Here is a 16,586-nt window from a genome sequence, read left to right on the forward strand (position 1 = left end):
GTGCTATGCCGGGCACTGGGATGTGGCAGGGGACAGAGCATCCAGAGCACAGAGCCACCCTAGGATGGGATCTCAGGAAGCAAGGGTGGGTGGGCAGGATGCAGAGGAGGGGCCACCTGGGAGACCAAGTCAGGCTCCTGGAAGAGGTACTCTAGATTCTGGAAGATCTAGAGAGGTTCAGGTTCACCGTGTCAAGAAAGAATGGACTACGGCACTGTGCCCCGTCTGGTCCCCTGCATCTCCTCCCACAGCTCCAGTGGATGGATTGATGATGGCTGCCTAGAGGTCAGTGAAGACTCCTGAAACCTGAGATTGATTACTGATGTCTGCCATGGGCACAGGCTGAAGGGTAAGTAGCACCACAATCTCTTTTCTGCCACAGGTGACCTCAACAGTGAGTCTCCTCTCTGGCTGTACTTCAAATCATTGAAAGCACACAAGCTTGGGTCACAGCATGATAAATTGTGGTTTGAAGTTCCCCACTGTCTTTGGGGGTTTCGTTTTGTTTTCCTGAAAATGCCACTGCTGATTCACAGGGTACAGCTAGAGGTAGAGATCACTGAGCAGGACAACTCTTTCTTCCAAAGCCTATAACTTCATTTATTCACTCATTGGATATTAAGTCAATGTGAGGGAGACAAAACCTGAAGAAGAATTTCTTCAGAAGCAGAATTAGACCCCACATTCAGTTGACTCAGCAAGTATCTACTAAGCACCTACTGTATGCCATGACCTGCCCTCCAAGAGGTTTTACTCACCAAATCCCGAAGTCTGGAATAGACACCAGGTCCCCTTCTCCACCCTCCAGATCCCGCGTGCCCTTGAGAACTTTCCTCTTGTGTCTCTTACGTAACAATGTCCTTGGTGCCTGGCAAAGTGGCTGGCACAGAGTTTGTGGATTTCTAATGTATATTTACTGGATGCTTACTTTGTGTCAGGCCTTGTGGCCCAGGTGCTGGGGATCTGACTGAGACCAAGGGAGATCCAGTCACAACCTTCACAGATCTTGGAGTCCTTGTTCATGTGTGTGTGTGAGTGCGTGCACTCGTGCTTTCTGCATTGGTGGTGTGTACATGGGTAACAGAAGATTACTCAACATGGCCAGAACAATTGGCCAACTCATGTCTTCTGGAAATAAGGTACAGGTTTGTCCAGAGTCCCCAAACCCCTGACGCCCTTCTAGCCCCCCCCCCCAAAAAAAAAAAAAAACCACATGTTTATGAAGACCCCAGAGTTAGAAACGCCGAGTTAACATCCAGTCTCCACCACTTCCTAGTAATCTCAGAGCCACAGTTTCATCCTCTATAAATTGGGGTTGGAAGGGCTCATTTAGATTGATGGGTAAAGGACCACCTGGCACACAGGAAGTGCTCAATAAATGCTGAGTAAATGAATAATGCAGAGTAACAACAGCTGGGGGGGAGGGGCCGGTGTCAGGATTCAGAGATAATCAGGCTGACACGACTGGCACAAAGTAGGTATTCAGTGAAGGAGGTGGTTATTTGCCAGGACAGCCAGCCAGATCCTTTTTCCTTGGGTAGGAACGCATTTCACCATTTTAAAGGTAACATGAGATAGAACGATCTTGTTTGGATTCCCGTGTGCTGCTTACTGGCTGTGTGATTGTAGACAAATTACCTCCCGCGCTTCGATTCCTTCATCAAACATAGTTCCTACTTGAGCCTGCTTGTGAGTTTGAAATAAATCGATAAATGGAAAGCGCTTAGAACAGTTCCTGGCACGTAAGGGCTATACTGCGTTTTATGATTAATATTCTATCTTCCATACTGCCCACAGAGAGGGCCACCCCCTCCCATGTTCAGGGAGCCTGTGGGAGCCCCTTCTCTGGGCGTGTAAAAGCCGGTAGGAGCGCGCAGGCGCGATGGGGCAGTCCTAGGGGAAGCCCGGGCAGCCCGGCGGGTGGCCATCTTGGTAAAGGGCAGCGACGGCAGCTTCTTGACGTCATCGGTGTGCGCGACGGGCGGGCACCGGCGGTCCAGGTCTCTTCGGGAGCGGTGGGTGGGGTGGGGCAGGGCGGGCGCCACCGGTGGGGTGAGTGGTTGAGGGGCGTGATGGGGGAGGCGGCCGTGGCCGCGGGGCCTTGTCCGCTGCGGGAGGATAGCTTCACGCGCTTCTCGTCGCAGAGCAATGTGTACGGGCTGGCGGGCGGCGCGGGCGGGCGCGGAGAGCTGCTGGCCGCCACCCTTAAAGGCAAGGTGCTGGGCTTCCGCTACCAAGACCTCCGACAGAAAATCCGGCCTGTGGCCAAGGAGCTGCAATTCAACTACATTCCCGGTGCGTGGCGCCGTGGGGTTGAGGGGCCGGGTATGTGGTGTTGAGAAGGCTTCTGAGGCTCTGAGCTGGGTCACCGTGATGGGAGGATGGGATGGGGTGATTGAAAGGGATCAGGGCTGATGATCAGGACATATTGATGTCAGTGGCTAGGTCAGACCCAAAGGTTAGGATTCCTCATGCCATGGTTATGATGATCAGGACTCACATGGACCCAGAGATGATGGTAATTGCTGTGGTCAGAGATGAGTGAATCCCAGAGGTCAGGGATCACCATAAGTGAGGATATGGGGGTCAGGAATCTTCCTGACCCGAACCTTCAACTGTCCCCTCCCAGTGGATGCAGAGATTGTCTCCATCGACACCTTCAACAAGTCACCCCCAAAGCGGGGCCTGGTTGTGGGGATCACGTTCATCAAGGTACCCAGGCCCCCTCCATCTACCCGTGCCCTCCTCCTTACACGAACAGAGGATCCCACTGCTTCTGACCCCAATCCCTCCGGCTACCCCTACTCTCCTCTGAGGCCAGTTTCCTACCTCAGGATTCAGGGGACAAGGGCAGCCCCTTCCTTAACATTTACTGCGACTACGAGCCTGGCTCTGAGTACAACCTTGACTCCATTGCCCGTAAGTGTGGCCTCGGGGGAAGAAAGGAGGGGGATGATGGGAGGGGGCACCTGTCAGGTCCCCAGTGCCCATCTGTGTGTGCTCCCCTTACAGAGAGCTGCCTGAACCTGGAGCTCCAGTTCACTCCTTTCCAGCTGTGCCATGCAGAGTATGTAAGCCACAGGTGTAATACAACAAAGTGTGCTCATGTGTGGTCATGCACGCGTGATGTGGGGAGGCTTTAGCAAACAAGGCAGCAAACCTACCTGTAGACAGTCAGACTCTAGTTTTGTTTTTTAGAGCATTGTGCTTTTAAAGTGGCTATGGACCAGCCTCGGCCCTGAACTAGATAATCAGAGCTTATTGAGCACCTGTGTTTTAGACATCTAGAACTCTCAGGTACTGATGTTCTAGGTTTTGATATAGCAGAATCCAGAGATGCTAAGTTTTCTAGAGTTGTAAGCTCTGAGATTCCAAGATTTAAAAGTTCTGGAGATTCTGTAGTGATAAAGTCATTTTCCTATTTCAAACTCTCGTATTTCAAGGAGATAGAATATAGATCATCTAGAATGTGAGGTTCTAGAATCCCAAAGTATGAAAATTCCACTCTAGACCTCTACGTTCCATTCTGGAACACCAGTGGTCTAGCATAGCAATTGACCAAGTTTTTCTGTTAAGGGCTAGACAATCTCTGTTATAACTACTCAAGTCTGCCACTGTTGCAGGAAGGCAGCCATTGACACTGTGCAAATAATTGGTGTAACTGTGTTTCAGTAAAACCTTATTTACAGCATTAGGGGGTAAGTTGGATTTGGTCTGTAGGTCATAGTTTGCCAACCTCTGGTCTAGCAGGTGAGAATTCTAGAAGCTGATGTTCTGGATCCTGGGATTTGGATGTTCTGACATTTTATGAGTGTGAATATATCCATGATGGCAATTTCTAGAAATTCTAGTATTTAAAAGGAAATGGAAAACAGAATTTCTGGAACACCAGAGTTCTAGATTAAATAAGTTCTGGTGTTCTAGAACATGGAACACCGGAGCCCCATGTTCCATGCCTGAATCCACACCCAGAGTGAGGATTCCGGCAGGTGAGTACTCTAGAAACAAAAGGTTTCTGTTATTCTGAAGTTGGAAGGTTCTACACATGGACTCTACCACACTGGGGTTCTAGATTTCTCTGTTTTCAGGGTCCAGGTCGGGAATCAACTGGAGACAGTGTTTCTCCTGAGTGGGAATGACCCAGCCATTCATCTGTACAAGGAGGTGAGGCAGAGGGAGGCTTGGGGGGTGTAGAGCCCTGTTCAGGTGGCCATGGGCTGGTGCTGGGTATGAGGCTGGCCACTGACTCCCAAGGTGGGGGGGTCGGTCTTGGTTCCCCCAGAATGAGGGTCTGCATCAGTTTGAAGAACAGCCCGTGGAAAACCTCTTCCCAGAGCTCACGAACCTGACCAGCAGGTAAGAGCCCCTGAAAGAGGCCCAGGGGACCAGGACAGGTGGCTTCAGAGAAATCAGGTGGCGGGAAAGCCCTTAGAGACAGCTGGGATGGAGATGACCACAGAGAAACTGGGCAGGGGAGGGGAGTTGAGCAAACTCAGGCTATGGATATGACTCCGGAGAAGTTGGTCAACAGTGGTGATCCCAGAGAAAACACAAAACGGACTCTGAAATCAGGTGATAGCAATCGAGCCCTAAGAGAAAGTGGGCAGTAGAGGTAACCTCAGAGATAACAGGCCTGGCAGGGTCCCAGGGCTACAGAAACAGGATGGATGCTCCAGGGGAGGCAGAATATGGGGCAGTACCTGGTGACACTCTCCGGCCCCTCTGTCCACCTGCCCCCACCAGTGTCCTCTGGCTTGATGTCCACAACCTCCCCGGCACATCCCGGCGACTCTCCGCTCTCGGCTGCCAGAGTGGTTATGTCCGAGTTGCTCACGTGGACCAGCGAAGCCAAGGTGATGGCCGGAATGGGCCCTGGGACAGGGAGCTGAGAGCGGGGGTCTGGGGCAGGGCCCTGAGTCCTCCCCCTCTGCACAGAGGTTCTGCAGACATGGACAATCCTGCAGGACGGCCCCATTTCCCGCGTGATTGTGTTCAGCCTCTCGGCGCCTGAGGGTGAGCTCCAGACCTGAGGGGGGGGTGGGGGGGCGACTCTGCAGGCTCAGCTCCCCATACCCAGATCCATGCCCCTCTCCCAAAGTATCCAAGCCCCCTGCACCACCACCCCCGCCATCCCTCCCATGCCCCTCCCTGCCCTCTGTGCTCTCAGATTCACTTCAGTGACTTGCCCCTGTGGTCTGATCTCAGACATTCCCTGGAGTCTTTCCCCTGGTGGTGGAACCATCAGCCTGCACACTGACTTCCTCTGATCCCTCTCACTGGCCTCTTCACTCTGTCTCTTGCTGTGATCTAACCCCAAGCTTTCCTCCGGAGACTCTGCGCTGCCCTCCTACTCCTGCTTGGGCTCACCTCTACCCCCACGCGGTGCTCTGTTCCTCTTGCTGTGCCCTGGCCTTTTTCGGTGCTTCCCTTTGCCTGACCCCTGCAGGCTGCCTTCTGCCGTCTGGTTGGTCTTCACTTCTCTCCTTCCCACTCTGGCCTCACACCTGCTCCTCCTCCTGGCATCTCCCCTCACTCATGGGGTCTTCCTCCTCTCAGGGAGCAGGGGGTGTGAGGAGGAGCCTGGAGCCTGTCCCCTCACGCCCCGCCCCCTGCATGTCCCTTCTCCAGAGACCAAGGACCGGCCGCCACAACAGGAGGAGTACAGCGTGCTCGTGGCCAGTATGTTAGAGCCAGCCGTGGTGTACCGGTGAGGGGCCTCAGCGGGAAGTCCCCTTGGGGGAGGTTGTTCAGGGCTGGGCAGGTAAAGGTGTTCATGCTCCAGGGAGGGCAGTGTGAATGTTTGGGTCTAGAACTTACAGGAGATACATTGAGCCTTTGGGATGGGCACCTCGATGTCTCCTCTGCCTGGATGAGCATGTTGGCAAATGTTTAACAACTGGCTCCATGGGTGAGAAAGCCCCAATTTCATAGTGTTCGCTGATCCACTCCCACCATGGTGGATTTTGAGCACTCACATGATGCCAGCCAGCCAGCAGAATTTCTAAAAATGTCCCAGTCTGCTCTTGTGAGCCAGTACAAGCCGGCTGTGGCTCACCTGGAGGGCAGCGGAGATGTCCAAGCTGGGACCAAGCTCCCCTGGCTCTACAGAGGTAGTGTTGGTGTCCAGCCTGGAGACAAGGGATGTCACCAGAAAGAGCAAAGTGGGCCTCTGTTTGGGAGGGAGATGGTCCCGCCTTCAGGGAGCAGAGTGGGTGTCCCTACTGGGGAATAGCGGGTTGACAGTCTGAGCGAGCAATTTGAGTTCCCTTTGGTGGAGATGAAGAAGTCCAGGTCGGAAACCAGGGTGTCCTGGCATTGGGAGGAAAAGCATGACCAGACCTGGGATGGGGAGCTACTGTGTGGGCACCCAGCCCAGGTCTGTCACCAAAGGTGACAGACACTGTGGTATGACCTCAGTCTCCCCACCGCCTTCGGGACCCACAGGGACCTGCTTAGCCGGGGCCTTGAGGACCAGCTTCTCCTGCCTGGCAGTGACCAGTTTGACAGCGTCCTCTGTGGCCTGGTCACCGATATAGATTTGGATGGGCGACCTGAAGTCCTGGTGGCCACCTACGGACAGGTGGGACCTGAGGGATCGGGGCCACCACCACCTATCCCCTCCCACTGCCCTACATCCCTGTGTGAGCTTCACCCCTTACCTCCTGCAGGAGCTGCTCTGTTACAAGTACTTCGGCCCAGAGTCTGGGCTGCCTGAGGCCGAGCGTGGATTCCGCTTGCTGTGGCAGCGGAGCTTCTCCAGCCCGCTGCTGGCCATGGCACATGTGGACCTGACCGGGGACGGGCTGCAGGAGCTCGCCGTGGTCTCCCTGAAGGGCGTGCACATCCTGCAGGTAGCTGGGCAACTCAGGTTGGGTTCCCCTCAAAGCAGAGCCTGAGATGGAGATTTTTGCACACCCGTTTTGTCACAGACGCATTCTCCCAGGAAACACGGAGAGGGATGGGAAGAAGCCACACTAGGGGATGGATTCAAGGGACTGACCCCACAGGAGCTCTGTAGCCTGAGTCCACCCTCAGCAAGGGGACCCCTGGTTGCAGGCCCTCCTGAAGGAGGGAGGAACTGTTTCCGGGAGGTGGTTCTGTTGGCCAAGGACAGTCCCCGAAGAGGGGGCCGCTGTTGGGGAGGGCGCCATCCTGGCAGAGGGGATTCTGACGTGGCATCTGTCAGTCCCTGCCTACCCTCAGCCTCCCTAACTTCAGTCCTTGATTTCTTGTGCTTTGTCTGACTTTCTCCTTGAGGTAATTTAGCCCACATCACCCCCACCCCCACCCCCGACTCCATGACTTAAACCTCGGTCCTTCCACTGCGGTCTAACCTCTTCCATGGCAGGAGGGGACTTACCCTCCCCTGTACCCTAATCTCCAGCCTTCCGGCATCCAGTCTCTGGTTTTCCACTAGCTCCTAACCTCGAATCTTTCTGCTTTGGCCCAGCCTCTGAACTTTCACTTATGGTCTGGTCCTTGAGCTGTGGGGTCCATAGTTTGGGCCTTCTGCTATATTTTCACACCCCCCACCCTGCCATAGCAGCCTACCTGCCATAACCCCTGTTAGGGTCTAATAATCAACCGTGTCAATAATCCAAGGTCCAAACTGAAGCCTCCATCGCAACTAATATAGTCTAACCTCTGATCTTTTACCTGTGGCCCAACCGCCACCTCTTGGGCTGTGGTCTGCCTGTTTTCTGGCGTGTTGTTTGCCTTCTCTTTGCCTTTGATCTGCTTTTCTATGTGGTCTAGCCTGGGTTCTTTTCCTCAGAGGCTAATGGTACTGCCTCCTCTGCAATCTTTGCTTGGGTCTTTTCCTGCAATCTATCCCTCAGTGGAATGGTCTAGGTTAGACCTCAGCAGAAAGGAGAAAGGCTGGACCCCAGTGGAGAGGTCTGAGGTTAGACCTTAAATAGAAAGGACCTAAGTTAGATCCCAGTGGAAGAGGCTGGAGTCCAGCTGTGGGACAGAGGACTTCCCTATAGTGGCCAAACCATCCCCTCACCCCTGCTCCTTCATTCATCCAGCCATATCACTGTAATCCCTTCTGTCCCTTCTATTAGGATCTAGCTTCAGACCCTCCAACCAGGGTCTCACTCTGTCCCTCCTGTGGTGCCATATTCCTCTCCTTTGTACTTTGGTTGGCTCCTCCCCTGTCTTACCGGCCTATCCTTTGTTGTCAAGGTCTCGCCGTTGTCTCCCCCACTATGGTCTAACCTTAGCCTCATTCCTGTACAGTGCAGTGTGTCTCTTGTGCTTTGGTCCTTCTCTGTCCCTCCTGAGTTCTAACCTCACACCCATATGTTTGGGCCTGGGCTTTGTTTCTCCCGCTGGAAATACACTAAACACCATCCTCCTGGGTCTAACCGTCACCCCATCACAGACATCCATTCCCACCCACATGCTGGTCTGCTCTCCGACCTCCCACCACAGTCAAGCTCCTGGCCCATCTGCTTCTCCAGATCATCCCGCATGGTCTAGCCTATACTCCTCCTGCTCTGTCTCATTCCTGGCCTCCTCTTGTTCCCCACAGCACAGCCTGGTCCAGGCCTCGGAGCTGGTCCTGACCCGGCTTCGGCATCAAGTGGAGCAGAGGAGACATCAGTCCCAGAGGCCTGGGGACAGGGCAGGTCCAGGGCCTGCTGAGACCTCGGCCTCCTGAGCTCCCACCCACTGCCTGCCCCAGACCCAGGGACAGTTCACTGGAGAAATCGCCTCTAGCCATTCCTGGTGGAGAAGCATCCTGAAGGAGGGATGGTCTCCCCAGAGCCCCCCAGGGCAGTGGAGCTGTGAGTTCCTGCTCTGGCTCTGCCCCACCATGCCGTGCAACCCTGGCTGACACACTCCTGTCTCTGTGCCTCACTGTCCCCATTTGAAAGTGGGATGATCACACCTGACTCCCCCCTTCTGTCCCCAGTGAGAATTGGTCAGCCAATGATTATTTATATGTCCAGAGGAAGCCGACTTCGAGTTGCCTTCATTCTTTTGTTCTGGGAGGTGATTGATGTGTGCCTGCTATGTGCCAGGCTCTGTGCTGGGTGCTGGATTCACCCAGAAGAATGGAGGGAGGGGCATACGGGGAGAGAAAATCCAAGGTTAGACCTAGAAGCAGGACTAAGGTGAGATCGTAGTGTAGACCTCAGAAGACAGAAGTGAGGTTAGAAATGAGGCCCTGGCATAAAAGTTGAATTAAAACCAATGTGGAAAAAAATAAATAAAACCAATGTGGAAGAGATTGTAGAAGCCAAAGAAAAGGACTGAGGCTAGACCCCAATGGGGCCCCCTGGATCTGAAGCTAGGCCCCTGTGGGGCCCCCTGGATCTGAAGCTAGGCCCCAGTGAGGCCCTCTGGATCTGAGGCTAGACACCTGTGGGCCCCCCTGGATCTGAGGCTAGACCGCAGTGGGGCTCTCTGGATCTGAGGATAGACCCCAGTGGAGAAAACACAGAAATTAAACCTCAGAGGAAAGGATACAGTTGGGAAGGACTGTCATGGGAAGCTGTGATCAAATTGTAGCAGAGGGATTGAGGCTAGACACCTCCCTCCATGAATAATGCTGAGATTGGACCCCCGACAAATTACTGTGGTTAGACCTTGTGCCAAGGGCCAAGGCTAGACCCCACCAGGAACCAGCTGAGTTTAGGTCCCAGTGGGGCATACTGAGATAAGACCCAGGAGGGAAAGACCCAGGGTGTGCCGTGCTAGAAAGGACCAAGGTTAGACCTGATTGAAAAGCCCAGGGGATCCAGGGACCAAGAAGTTTGAGACAGGGCTGATTTCCCCGGCCCACAGCTGGGCTGGGCTCCCTTGTCATCTAGAACCTGGGCCCATGCGTGGGAAATTGCCTGGAGCTGAATCACCTCCCCCTGACAGCCCACCCAAGGGTGTCCAGCCTGGCCTGGTGGTGGGCACGGACAGTTGATGCAAGCAGGGTCTCCTCCCTCCTGCTGCCCGCCTGCTGAGGTGGAGAGCTACATTGCCTCCTGGCCCCAGGTGGGAGTGGGACTCCAGCGTGGGATTTAGGTGAGTTTAGATGGTGTGGGTCTGTGAAGTATGTGCTCGTGGGCGTGTATGGGCACCTGCGTGGACACTTCAGGGCTCAGGATTTTGTATCTTCAGGACTCCAGCCACTCACCTGGCCTTTTGTGGTTCACTGCCTGACCTCTTGCTCCTCAGTCTGGGACAGCACGTAGTGTAGTGGTTAATGGTGCAGAGCCTGAAGCCATACTTGGCCCCCCTGTGCCTCGGTTTCCCCAGCTGTAAAATGAGGCTAATAACATTTACGTCACAGGCTTATTAGGAGGGCTTAGCTGTGTCAACCCATGTCAGTCACTTCCAAAAAAAATCATAACCCCGCCTGGCCAATGGCAAGGGCCACATGAATGGCAACAGTTGTTACTATTACTAACGGGTGACTTTGTGGTTGTTTCTGGCTTGCTTTGTGAGGTTATGTCTGTCGGCACAGCATGTGAATTTGGATCTGACTCTGATTAAACATTCTTGCCCTCCCCCCCACCCGGTTCTGTGAGCCTGTAACTATTTGTGGCTGTTTTTGCCTCCCTGGCCCTTGTATGGATCGGAGAGTGTGTGTGTTGGGGAGAGGGAAAGATGCCTCTGGATGACCCCCAGCCCCCCCCCAACACACACACACACACACACACACACACACACACACAGGAGCATCCGCCACCGCTGTCCCTTGCCTGTGGTGCTGAACCTGAAGGGTTGGGGGGAGGCTCGGGCTCCCCCCAACCTCCTCTTTCCAGGTGCCTCCCCCGCCTCTCGGCAGCCTCCCCTCTCCCCGCCTCCTCCTCCTCCCCTCTGTCTCCGGCTCCTCCTCCTCCCTCCCAGCACTCTCCCCCGTCCCTCCTCCTCCCTCTCTCCCGACTCCCCCTCCCTCGTGTCCCTCCCCCCTCTTCCTCTCCTCCCTCTATCCCCTCTCCCTCCCCTCCTCCCTGGCTCTCCCTCAGTCTCCAGCTTCTCTCTCTCTCTCTCTCTCTCTCTCTCTCTCTCTCTTTCTGTCGGGCGGAGTCGCCCACCACTGCCAGCCCAGTGCTAGGGGGACCTGCTCCAGACTGCAGCTGCAGGTAAGAGACCCCCCAGTTTTGGGGGGGGCGTGGAGGAAGGATGGTGTTGCCTCAGGCGGGTGGAGGGGACATTTGAAGAGCCAGGAGCCGCTGTTCCCCGAGCTCGCTTATGGGGGTTGAGGGGCTGCATATCCCGGGTGGGGATACCGGGTCCCCTCCGTGGATTAGGGGCGCCACCAGCAGCCGACACCCTCAGCCCCTCCTGTGTTCCTGGGAGCACGGCCGGCGGGGAGGGGGTGCATCCTGGTCACTGAGGGGGTGAGAACACCCCAGCCCGTCTGGGGCAGCCCCCCTTCGCCTTCTCTCCCTCCGCCCCCGCCTTCCTGCGTCTGGGTCTCGTCTTTCTGCCTCTCCACATCTCTCCAGGGTCCTGTCCTGCACAGTCTATCTGGCTCTCTGAGTCCCTGTCCCCGTGCCCCTGTCTCTCAGTCCCTCACTCCAGCCTCTGTCCCCCTGGTTCCCTCTGTGCCCTGGTCTGTCCTGTGTCTTTTCAGGGATTCTGTCTCTAAGTCCCTGGTTTCTTTCTCCTTCACCATATGTGTATGTCTCTCTATCTCTCTCTCTCTCCAGTCTCTGCTCTCCCGTCTCTTCTATCTCTGTGGGTGTCTCCCTGTCTCTTCTTGCCCCTCTCCCTCCTCTCCATCACCATCTGTAGGTATGTGGTCTCCGTTTCTCGGTCTCTCCCTTCCCTAATAGCAGGTTAACTCTCCTCCTACACACCTTGGTCCCCGCCCCTGGCAAGGGGGAGACCTGGAGGGAGAAGATCGTCCCCTCCCCAGGGTGGGCTCCCTCAGAAGGTGCGGAGTCCCCCCAAACTCCTCCAAGCTCCCGCCCATCCTCCCAGCTGCCTCGCTGGTGCCCCATCCCTCCCCTGAGGCCAGAGCTCTTCTCTTCTCCCCTGCCTTGTGTCTGGCATTCTGGGGCCAGTCCTTCTTGCAGTCTACCCTATACCCTTTGTGGTGGAGCCAGCCCCAGTCCTTCCATCTTGCCTCCCCATTCCTCTTCATAGAGACTGGACCAGTCCTTCCTGCAGTCTGACTTCTGTTCCTCTTTCGCCCATTCGTCCATTGCTTGCTCAACTCCTCCCTTCTTTTGACAGTTACTGAGCACCTTTCCTACACCAGGCACAACACTAGGCACTGGGGCGGGTCAGGCCAGTCCCTCCCGCAGCCTCACCTCCATCCCTCTCATTGTACCAGCCTCAGACCTGTCTCTCAGTAGGGGTGGATCTCAGAAATTCTCCACCATCCCTTGGGGGCTCCAAGAGGGCCCCTCTGAGTCTGGAGGTCCCTGGCCAATACATCTTCTTTCCTGGGGGGAAGGCGGACCCAAAGAAGGTGGGTGGGGAGTGAGCGACTAGGGGAGAGGTGTGAGCCTAGCCAATAGCCCAGGCTGCGATGGGGTGAGGTCCTCAAATATCCACGTGGGGCCCGGCTGGGTTCAGAAGAGCACCAGGTTAGGAGTTCCATGCCTTGAGTTTCTATCCTCCCTTGCCCCTGTTCCGAAGCTGCTTGACCTGACCAAGCTCTTTCCCCCTCCAGACCTCAGTTTACCCATCAATGTGTCATAGCCCTGAGCACGGAGACTGTGTGTGACACTCCCCACCCAGAGCGGGATATGGAGTGGTGCTGGGAGAGCCTGGCTCACCCTGGAGCAGTAAGTGGGTGTGTTTAGAAGCCCGTCGTGTCCCTGCCTAGAAATCCCTCCAAGGGGTGGCAGGCAACCCCTGCCCCCACCAGAGCACAAGCAGAAACTGCCACCTCCATCACCAGTGCGAGGGACATGCAGAAGGGAGGAGGTCCCACCTGGCACACCAGACTGCCCCCCCGCCTCACGCTTGCAGTCCCACTCTAGGCAGGTGTCTGAGACCCTGAGGGGTGTGTGAGGCAGAACCAGGGTGCTCACCACCAACCCAGCTGGCCACCTGCCTGCGAGGGTGGGGAGACATGGAGAGATGCCACCAGCTGCCCTCCGGACTCCTACCCTGGCCTCAACCTGATCCTTTTGCCCCTGGGTTCTAAACCCAGATTAGGTTTCAAGGCTGCTGGTGGATGGAGAGAGGCAGATGCAGGCGTCTCTAGCAGAGGAAGCCCAGCTGTCCCCAGCGACAAGGCTCAGAGCTCTTGGTCGTTTATTTCACAAATATTTATCTAGTACTTTCTCTGACCCCACCTCCCCTAAGGGCCTCGGTGAGAGCAAACCACGTTTTACAGGAAAAGGGCTGCTTGGCCCAGCCCCTGGGCAAGGGGGGCAGGCATGAGAACACCCATTGGCGGACTCTGATCTCCCTCTGGGACTGCAGCAGGAGGGACAGGTGGTTAGACTTGAGGGGGCACTTTCCAGGCCAGGGCCCTCCCATGACAGAGGGAGCTAGATGCTTGAGATGAATTCTTGACTCCAGGTGGCCCTTGTTACTCCTGAAAGCCACGGAGAAGGGAGGGAGAAGAGAGCATGAGTCTGCTTGGGATCCTGGTGGGTTTGTAATTATGCCTAAGTTGTTGCTAATTAGGGGGCTGCTAATTAGATGTATCATTAGGGGCCTTGCAAAGGGGGCTAATTGTGTGGTGGCCCTTTAAGAATCCCCCCTCTCGCCGCCCACACACACACACACACACACACTCCTCAGGGAAGTTCTGCCAACATTCTGCCTCCCTCCCCCAGGAGCCAGCTCCCTGCCCGTGAGTATGTGGGCGTGTTTTGGGGGCAGGCTGTGAGTTAGACTGATAGAAGAACTTCCAGACAGAAATGCAAGTTACCTGGAGATCTGAAGCCCCCAGCAGCTGGAGGAGACCGGGATCAGGGAAGTGGAGGCGGAGGCTCAGAGGACCCCTCCTTCTTCTCTCAGACCCTTTTTTAATAGGCTACTGGGTTACCAAGACAACGCAACAGTGGGGCAGAGGAGCTGGGAGTTGAGGCCACTCTTGGAGAGAGAAATGAAACCAGAGTTGGTACTAGGGGCTTGAACGAGTTTTTAACCTCTGAGCCTTGGCCCTTCCCAAAGTGAGGTGGTGTCATTTGGAATGGGGAGCTCAGGGAAGGTGACATCTGAGTGGAGAACTGGAGAAGAGAGGGCGAATATGTGGGGAAGAGTGTCCCAGGAAGGGGGAACAGCAGGTGCAAAGGCCCTGAGGCAAGAACTTGTCTAGTATGTGAGGAACCTCGAGATGGCTGGAGCCATGCAAGCAAAGGGTACAGGGAGAGAGATGAAGCCAGAGAGGGAAAGAGGGAGGCAGATCCTGTGAGACCTTATGAGCCAGGGCAAGGGCTGCGGTTCTCTAAGGCGGAGTTGGGAGTCATGGAGGGTTCTGAGCAGAGGGAGGAGCTGAGCTGATTAGCGCTTTTAAAGGGAACCAAGGCAAGACATGAGATAGCCACTCAAACCCAGGATTAGAGGCCAGAGGAGTTTTATGGTTTTTTTTTTTTTAAGTTTTTATTTATTTGAGAGAGAAAGAATGAGCAGGGGGAGGTGCAAAGGTAAAGGGAGAAGAGCAAGGAGCCTGATGCGGGGCCTGATCCCAGGACCCTGGGATCCTGACCTGAGCCAAAGGCAGATGCTTAACCAACTGAGCCACCCAGGCACCCCCCGGGGGGGGGGGGGGGAGTATTGAAACCACAGAGACCCCATAACCCACAAACGGGACAGAAAGCTCAACACGGGGCCTCCTGTCACAGCTGCTGAAGACCTGGGCACCTCACAGAGACCTATGGGTGCTTGAGGGAGACACCTGCCACCATTGCAGGGGAAGATGCGAGTGAGAGACCCTCCAGCAGCCCCTCCCCAGCCCCGCTCAGACAAACAGACATCCTGCCACATCCCAGACCCCAGGCAGGAGCCCTCTGAGGGCCAGGTTGGAAACCATTAGAAGGACCTAATGAATTTAGAGCCTCGGGACCCTCACCTCACCCACGAAATCGTTCAGTCTGTGTTCTTTGGGGCCTGGATTCATTCCTCCGTTGTCTGTGGAATTCGTCTGTGCGGCTGGGCGGGTCAACAGCCGATTCCTTTCCAGGGCCATATAGCATTCCACAGTGTGAGTGCTCTGTGCTGTCATTCTCCGTTTACTGCCGAGAGGCATCTGGGTTGTCTCAAGACAGGAGCTGTTAAAAATAAAGCAGCTACGGACATTCTCGGATGTGTCTCTTGGCAGACACACGACCTGTGGCTCCTGAGTGCATGTGTACCTGGGCTGAGTCCTAGGACACAGGACGTTCAGCTGTAGTTCCTCGAACTGGTGAGACCAATGTGCACCCCACTGGCAGTGTGTGACGCTCCTCTGTCTTTATCTTTCTCTCTTGGTCTCTATCTGGCACTCTCTGTCTCTCCATCTCTCCATGTCTGTGTCTCCCTCTGTCTCCATCCCCCCTCCATCAGCCCTCTGCTTGACACCCAACAAGCCTTGGCTCCTGTGCGAATGGGAGGGGTTCGTGCCCCTCACCCACACTTCCTCCTCCTCCACAGGACCCGACACCCTCCATGGCTCCCTTGGCCTTAGTGGGGTTTGCACTCCTCCTGGGGACGCCCCTATGCTCAGGGGCGGCCACCCCCACTCCCTCCCTGCCACCTCCCCCAACCAATGACAGTGATACCAGCACAGGGGGCTGCCAGGGCTCCAACCGCTGCCAGCCGGGGGTCCTGCTGCCTGTGTGGGAGCCCGATGACCCGTCGCTGGGTGACAAAGCAGCGAGAGCAGTGGTCTACTTCGTGGCCATGGTTTACATGTTCCTGGGCGTGTCCATCATCGCTGACCGCTTCATGGCATCCATCGAGGTCATCACATCAAAGGAGAAGGAGATTACCATCACCAAAGCCAATGGTGAGACCAGCGTGGGCACCGTCCGCATCTGGAACGAGACAGTGTCCAACCTCACACTCATGGCCCTGGGGTCCTCAGCCCCTGAGATCCTGCTGTCTGTCATCGAGGTCTGTGGCCACAACTTCCAGGCGGGCGAGCTGGGCCCTGGCACCATCGTGGGCAGTGCTGCCTTCAACATGTTCGTGGTCATTGCCGTGTGCATCTATGTCATCCCAGCCGGCGAGACCCGCAAGATCAAGCACCTGAGAGTCTTCTTTGTCACTGCCTCTTGGAGTATCTTCGCCTACGTCTGGCTTTATCTCATCCTTGCCGTCTTTTCCCCGGGTGTGGTCCAGGTGAGCAAGGAGCCATGGACACCTCCTTGGTGCATGCATGTCTGCAAAATCCAGAGGGGTGGCTCCCTGGGCTTGGAGACTTGATTTATGTGTTTGCAGAAATGCATGCTCACATCTGGGAGGGCAGTCAGGTATGCCCTGGTCACACACTGCACAAGGGCATTGGGCTGGAGAAGGCAAGTTGGGGCTCAAGTCCATTGAGTGTGCTCAAGCCATGTCTGTATGGCTCCACAGGCCCTGGAAAGGACTCCTCTGCCCAGAGGGAGGTGACATTTTGCAATATACCCATCCAGAAGGGGCCCCTTTTTAGCTCTCACGATGGTGCCATATGTGTTAACAGAGTCCTT

General features: G+C 55.6%; 2 protein-coding genes across 7 annotated transcripts in view; both read left to right on the plus strand.

Annotated features, from left to right (window-relative positions):
• The first annotated feature begins 2,021 nt into the window (after nucleotides 1–2,021).
• Nucleotides 2,022–10,518, plus strand: KPTN (kaptin, actin binding protein). Of its 2 annotated transcripts, XR_013351681.1 has the most exons (13): nucleotides 2,022–2,295; nucleotides 2,630–2,712; nucleotides 2,835–2,919; nucleotides 3,013–3,067; nucleotides 4,089–4,164; nucleotides 4,283–4,356; nucleotides 4,744–4,853; nucleotides 4,936–5,013; nucleotides 5,629–5,707; nucleotides 6,445–6,580; nucleotides 6,669–6,851; nucleotides 8,537–9,302; nucleotides 9,335–10,518. XR_013351681.1 is itself a non-coding variant. In XM_077847091.1 (12 exons), exons 1-12 carry the CDS (start codon nucleotides 2,073–2,075, stop codon nucleotides 8,663–8,665), a joined length of 1,311 nt encoding a protein of 436 aa, XP_077703217.1. In that variant the 5' UTR covers nucleotides 2,022–2,072; the 3' UTR covers nucleotides 8,666–10,518. The 2 variants fall into 2 exon arrangements, 1 of the variants encoding a protein (XP_077703217.1); XM_077847091.1 differs by having other exon boundaries at nucleotides 8,537–10,518.
• Nucleotides 10,519–10,605: 87 nt separating this feature from the next.
• The window catches only part of SLC8A2 (solute carrier family 8 member A2), a 31,402-nt gene continuing 25,421 nt past the window's right edge, over nucleotides 10,606–16,586 (plus strand). Inside the window, exons 1-4 of one of the 5 annotated variants that reach the window (XM_077847119.1) lie at nucleotides 10,606–11,090; nucleotides 12,632–12,746; nucleotides 15,101–15,322; nucleotides 15,550–16,239. In XM_077847119.1, the coding sequence (XP_077703245.1) occupies nucleotides 15,565–16,239 (675 nt within the window). In that variant the 5' untranslated portion in view covers nucleotides 10,606–11,090; nucleotides 12,632–12,746; nucleotides 15,101–15,322; nucleotides 15,550–15,564. The remainder of the gene's footprint in view (nucleotides 11,091–12,631; nucleotides 12,747–15,100; nucleotides 15,323–15,549; nucleotides 16,240–16,586) is intronic. The other 4 variants (XM_077847111.1, XM_077847126.1, XM_077847144.1 and 1 more) reach the window with 4 other exon arrangements.

Source organism: Canis aureus, chromosome 1 (genome assembly GCF_053574225.1).
Source record: "Canis aureus isolate CA01 chromosome 1, VMU_Caureus_v.1.0, whole genome shotgun sequence".
Classification (NCBI taxonomy): Eukaryota; Metazoa; Chordata; class Mammalia; order Carnivora; family Canidae; genus Canis; species Canis aureus.

Excerpts from the sequence above, each read along its gene's own strand:
- KPTN (XM_077847091.1), top strand. The coding sequence starts at position 2,073 with ATGGGGGAGGCGGCCGTGGCCGCGGGGCCTTGTCCGCTGCGGGAGGAT. Across the intron at positions 4,357-4,743 it reads CTCACGAACCTGACCAGCAG|TGTCCTCTGGCTTGATGTCC; the intron begins GTAAGAGCCCCT and ends TGCCCCCACCAG. Across the intron at positions 6,581-6,668 it reads TGGTGGCCACCTACGGACAG|GAGCTGCTCTGTTACAAGTA; the intron begins GTGGGACCTGAG and ends TACCTCCTGCAG.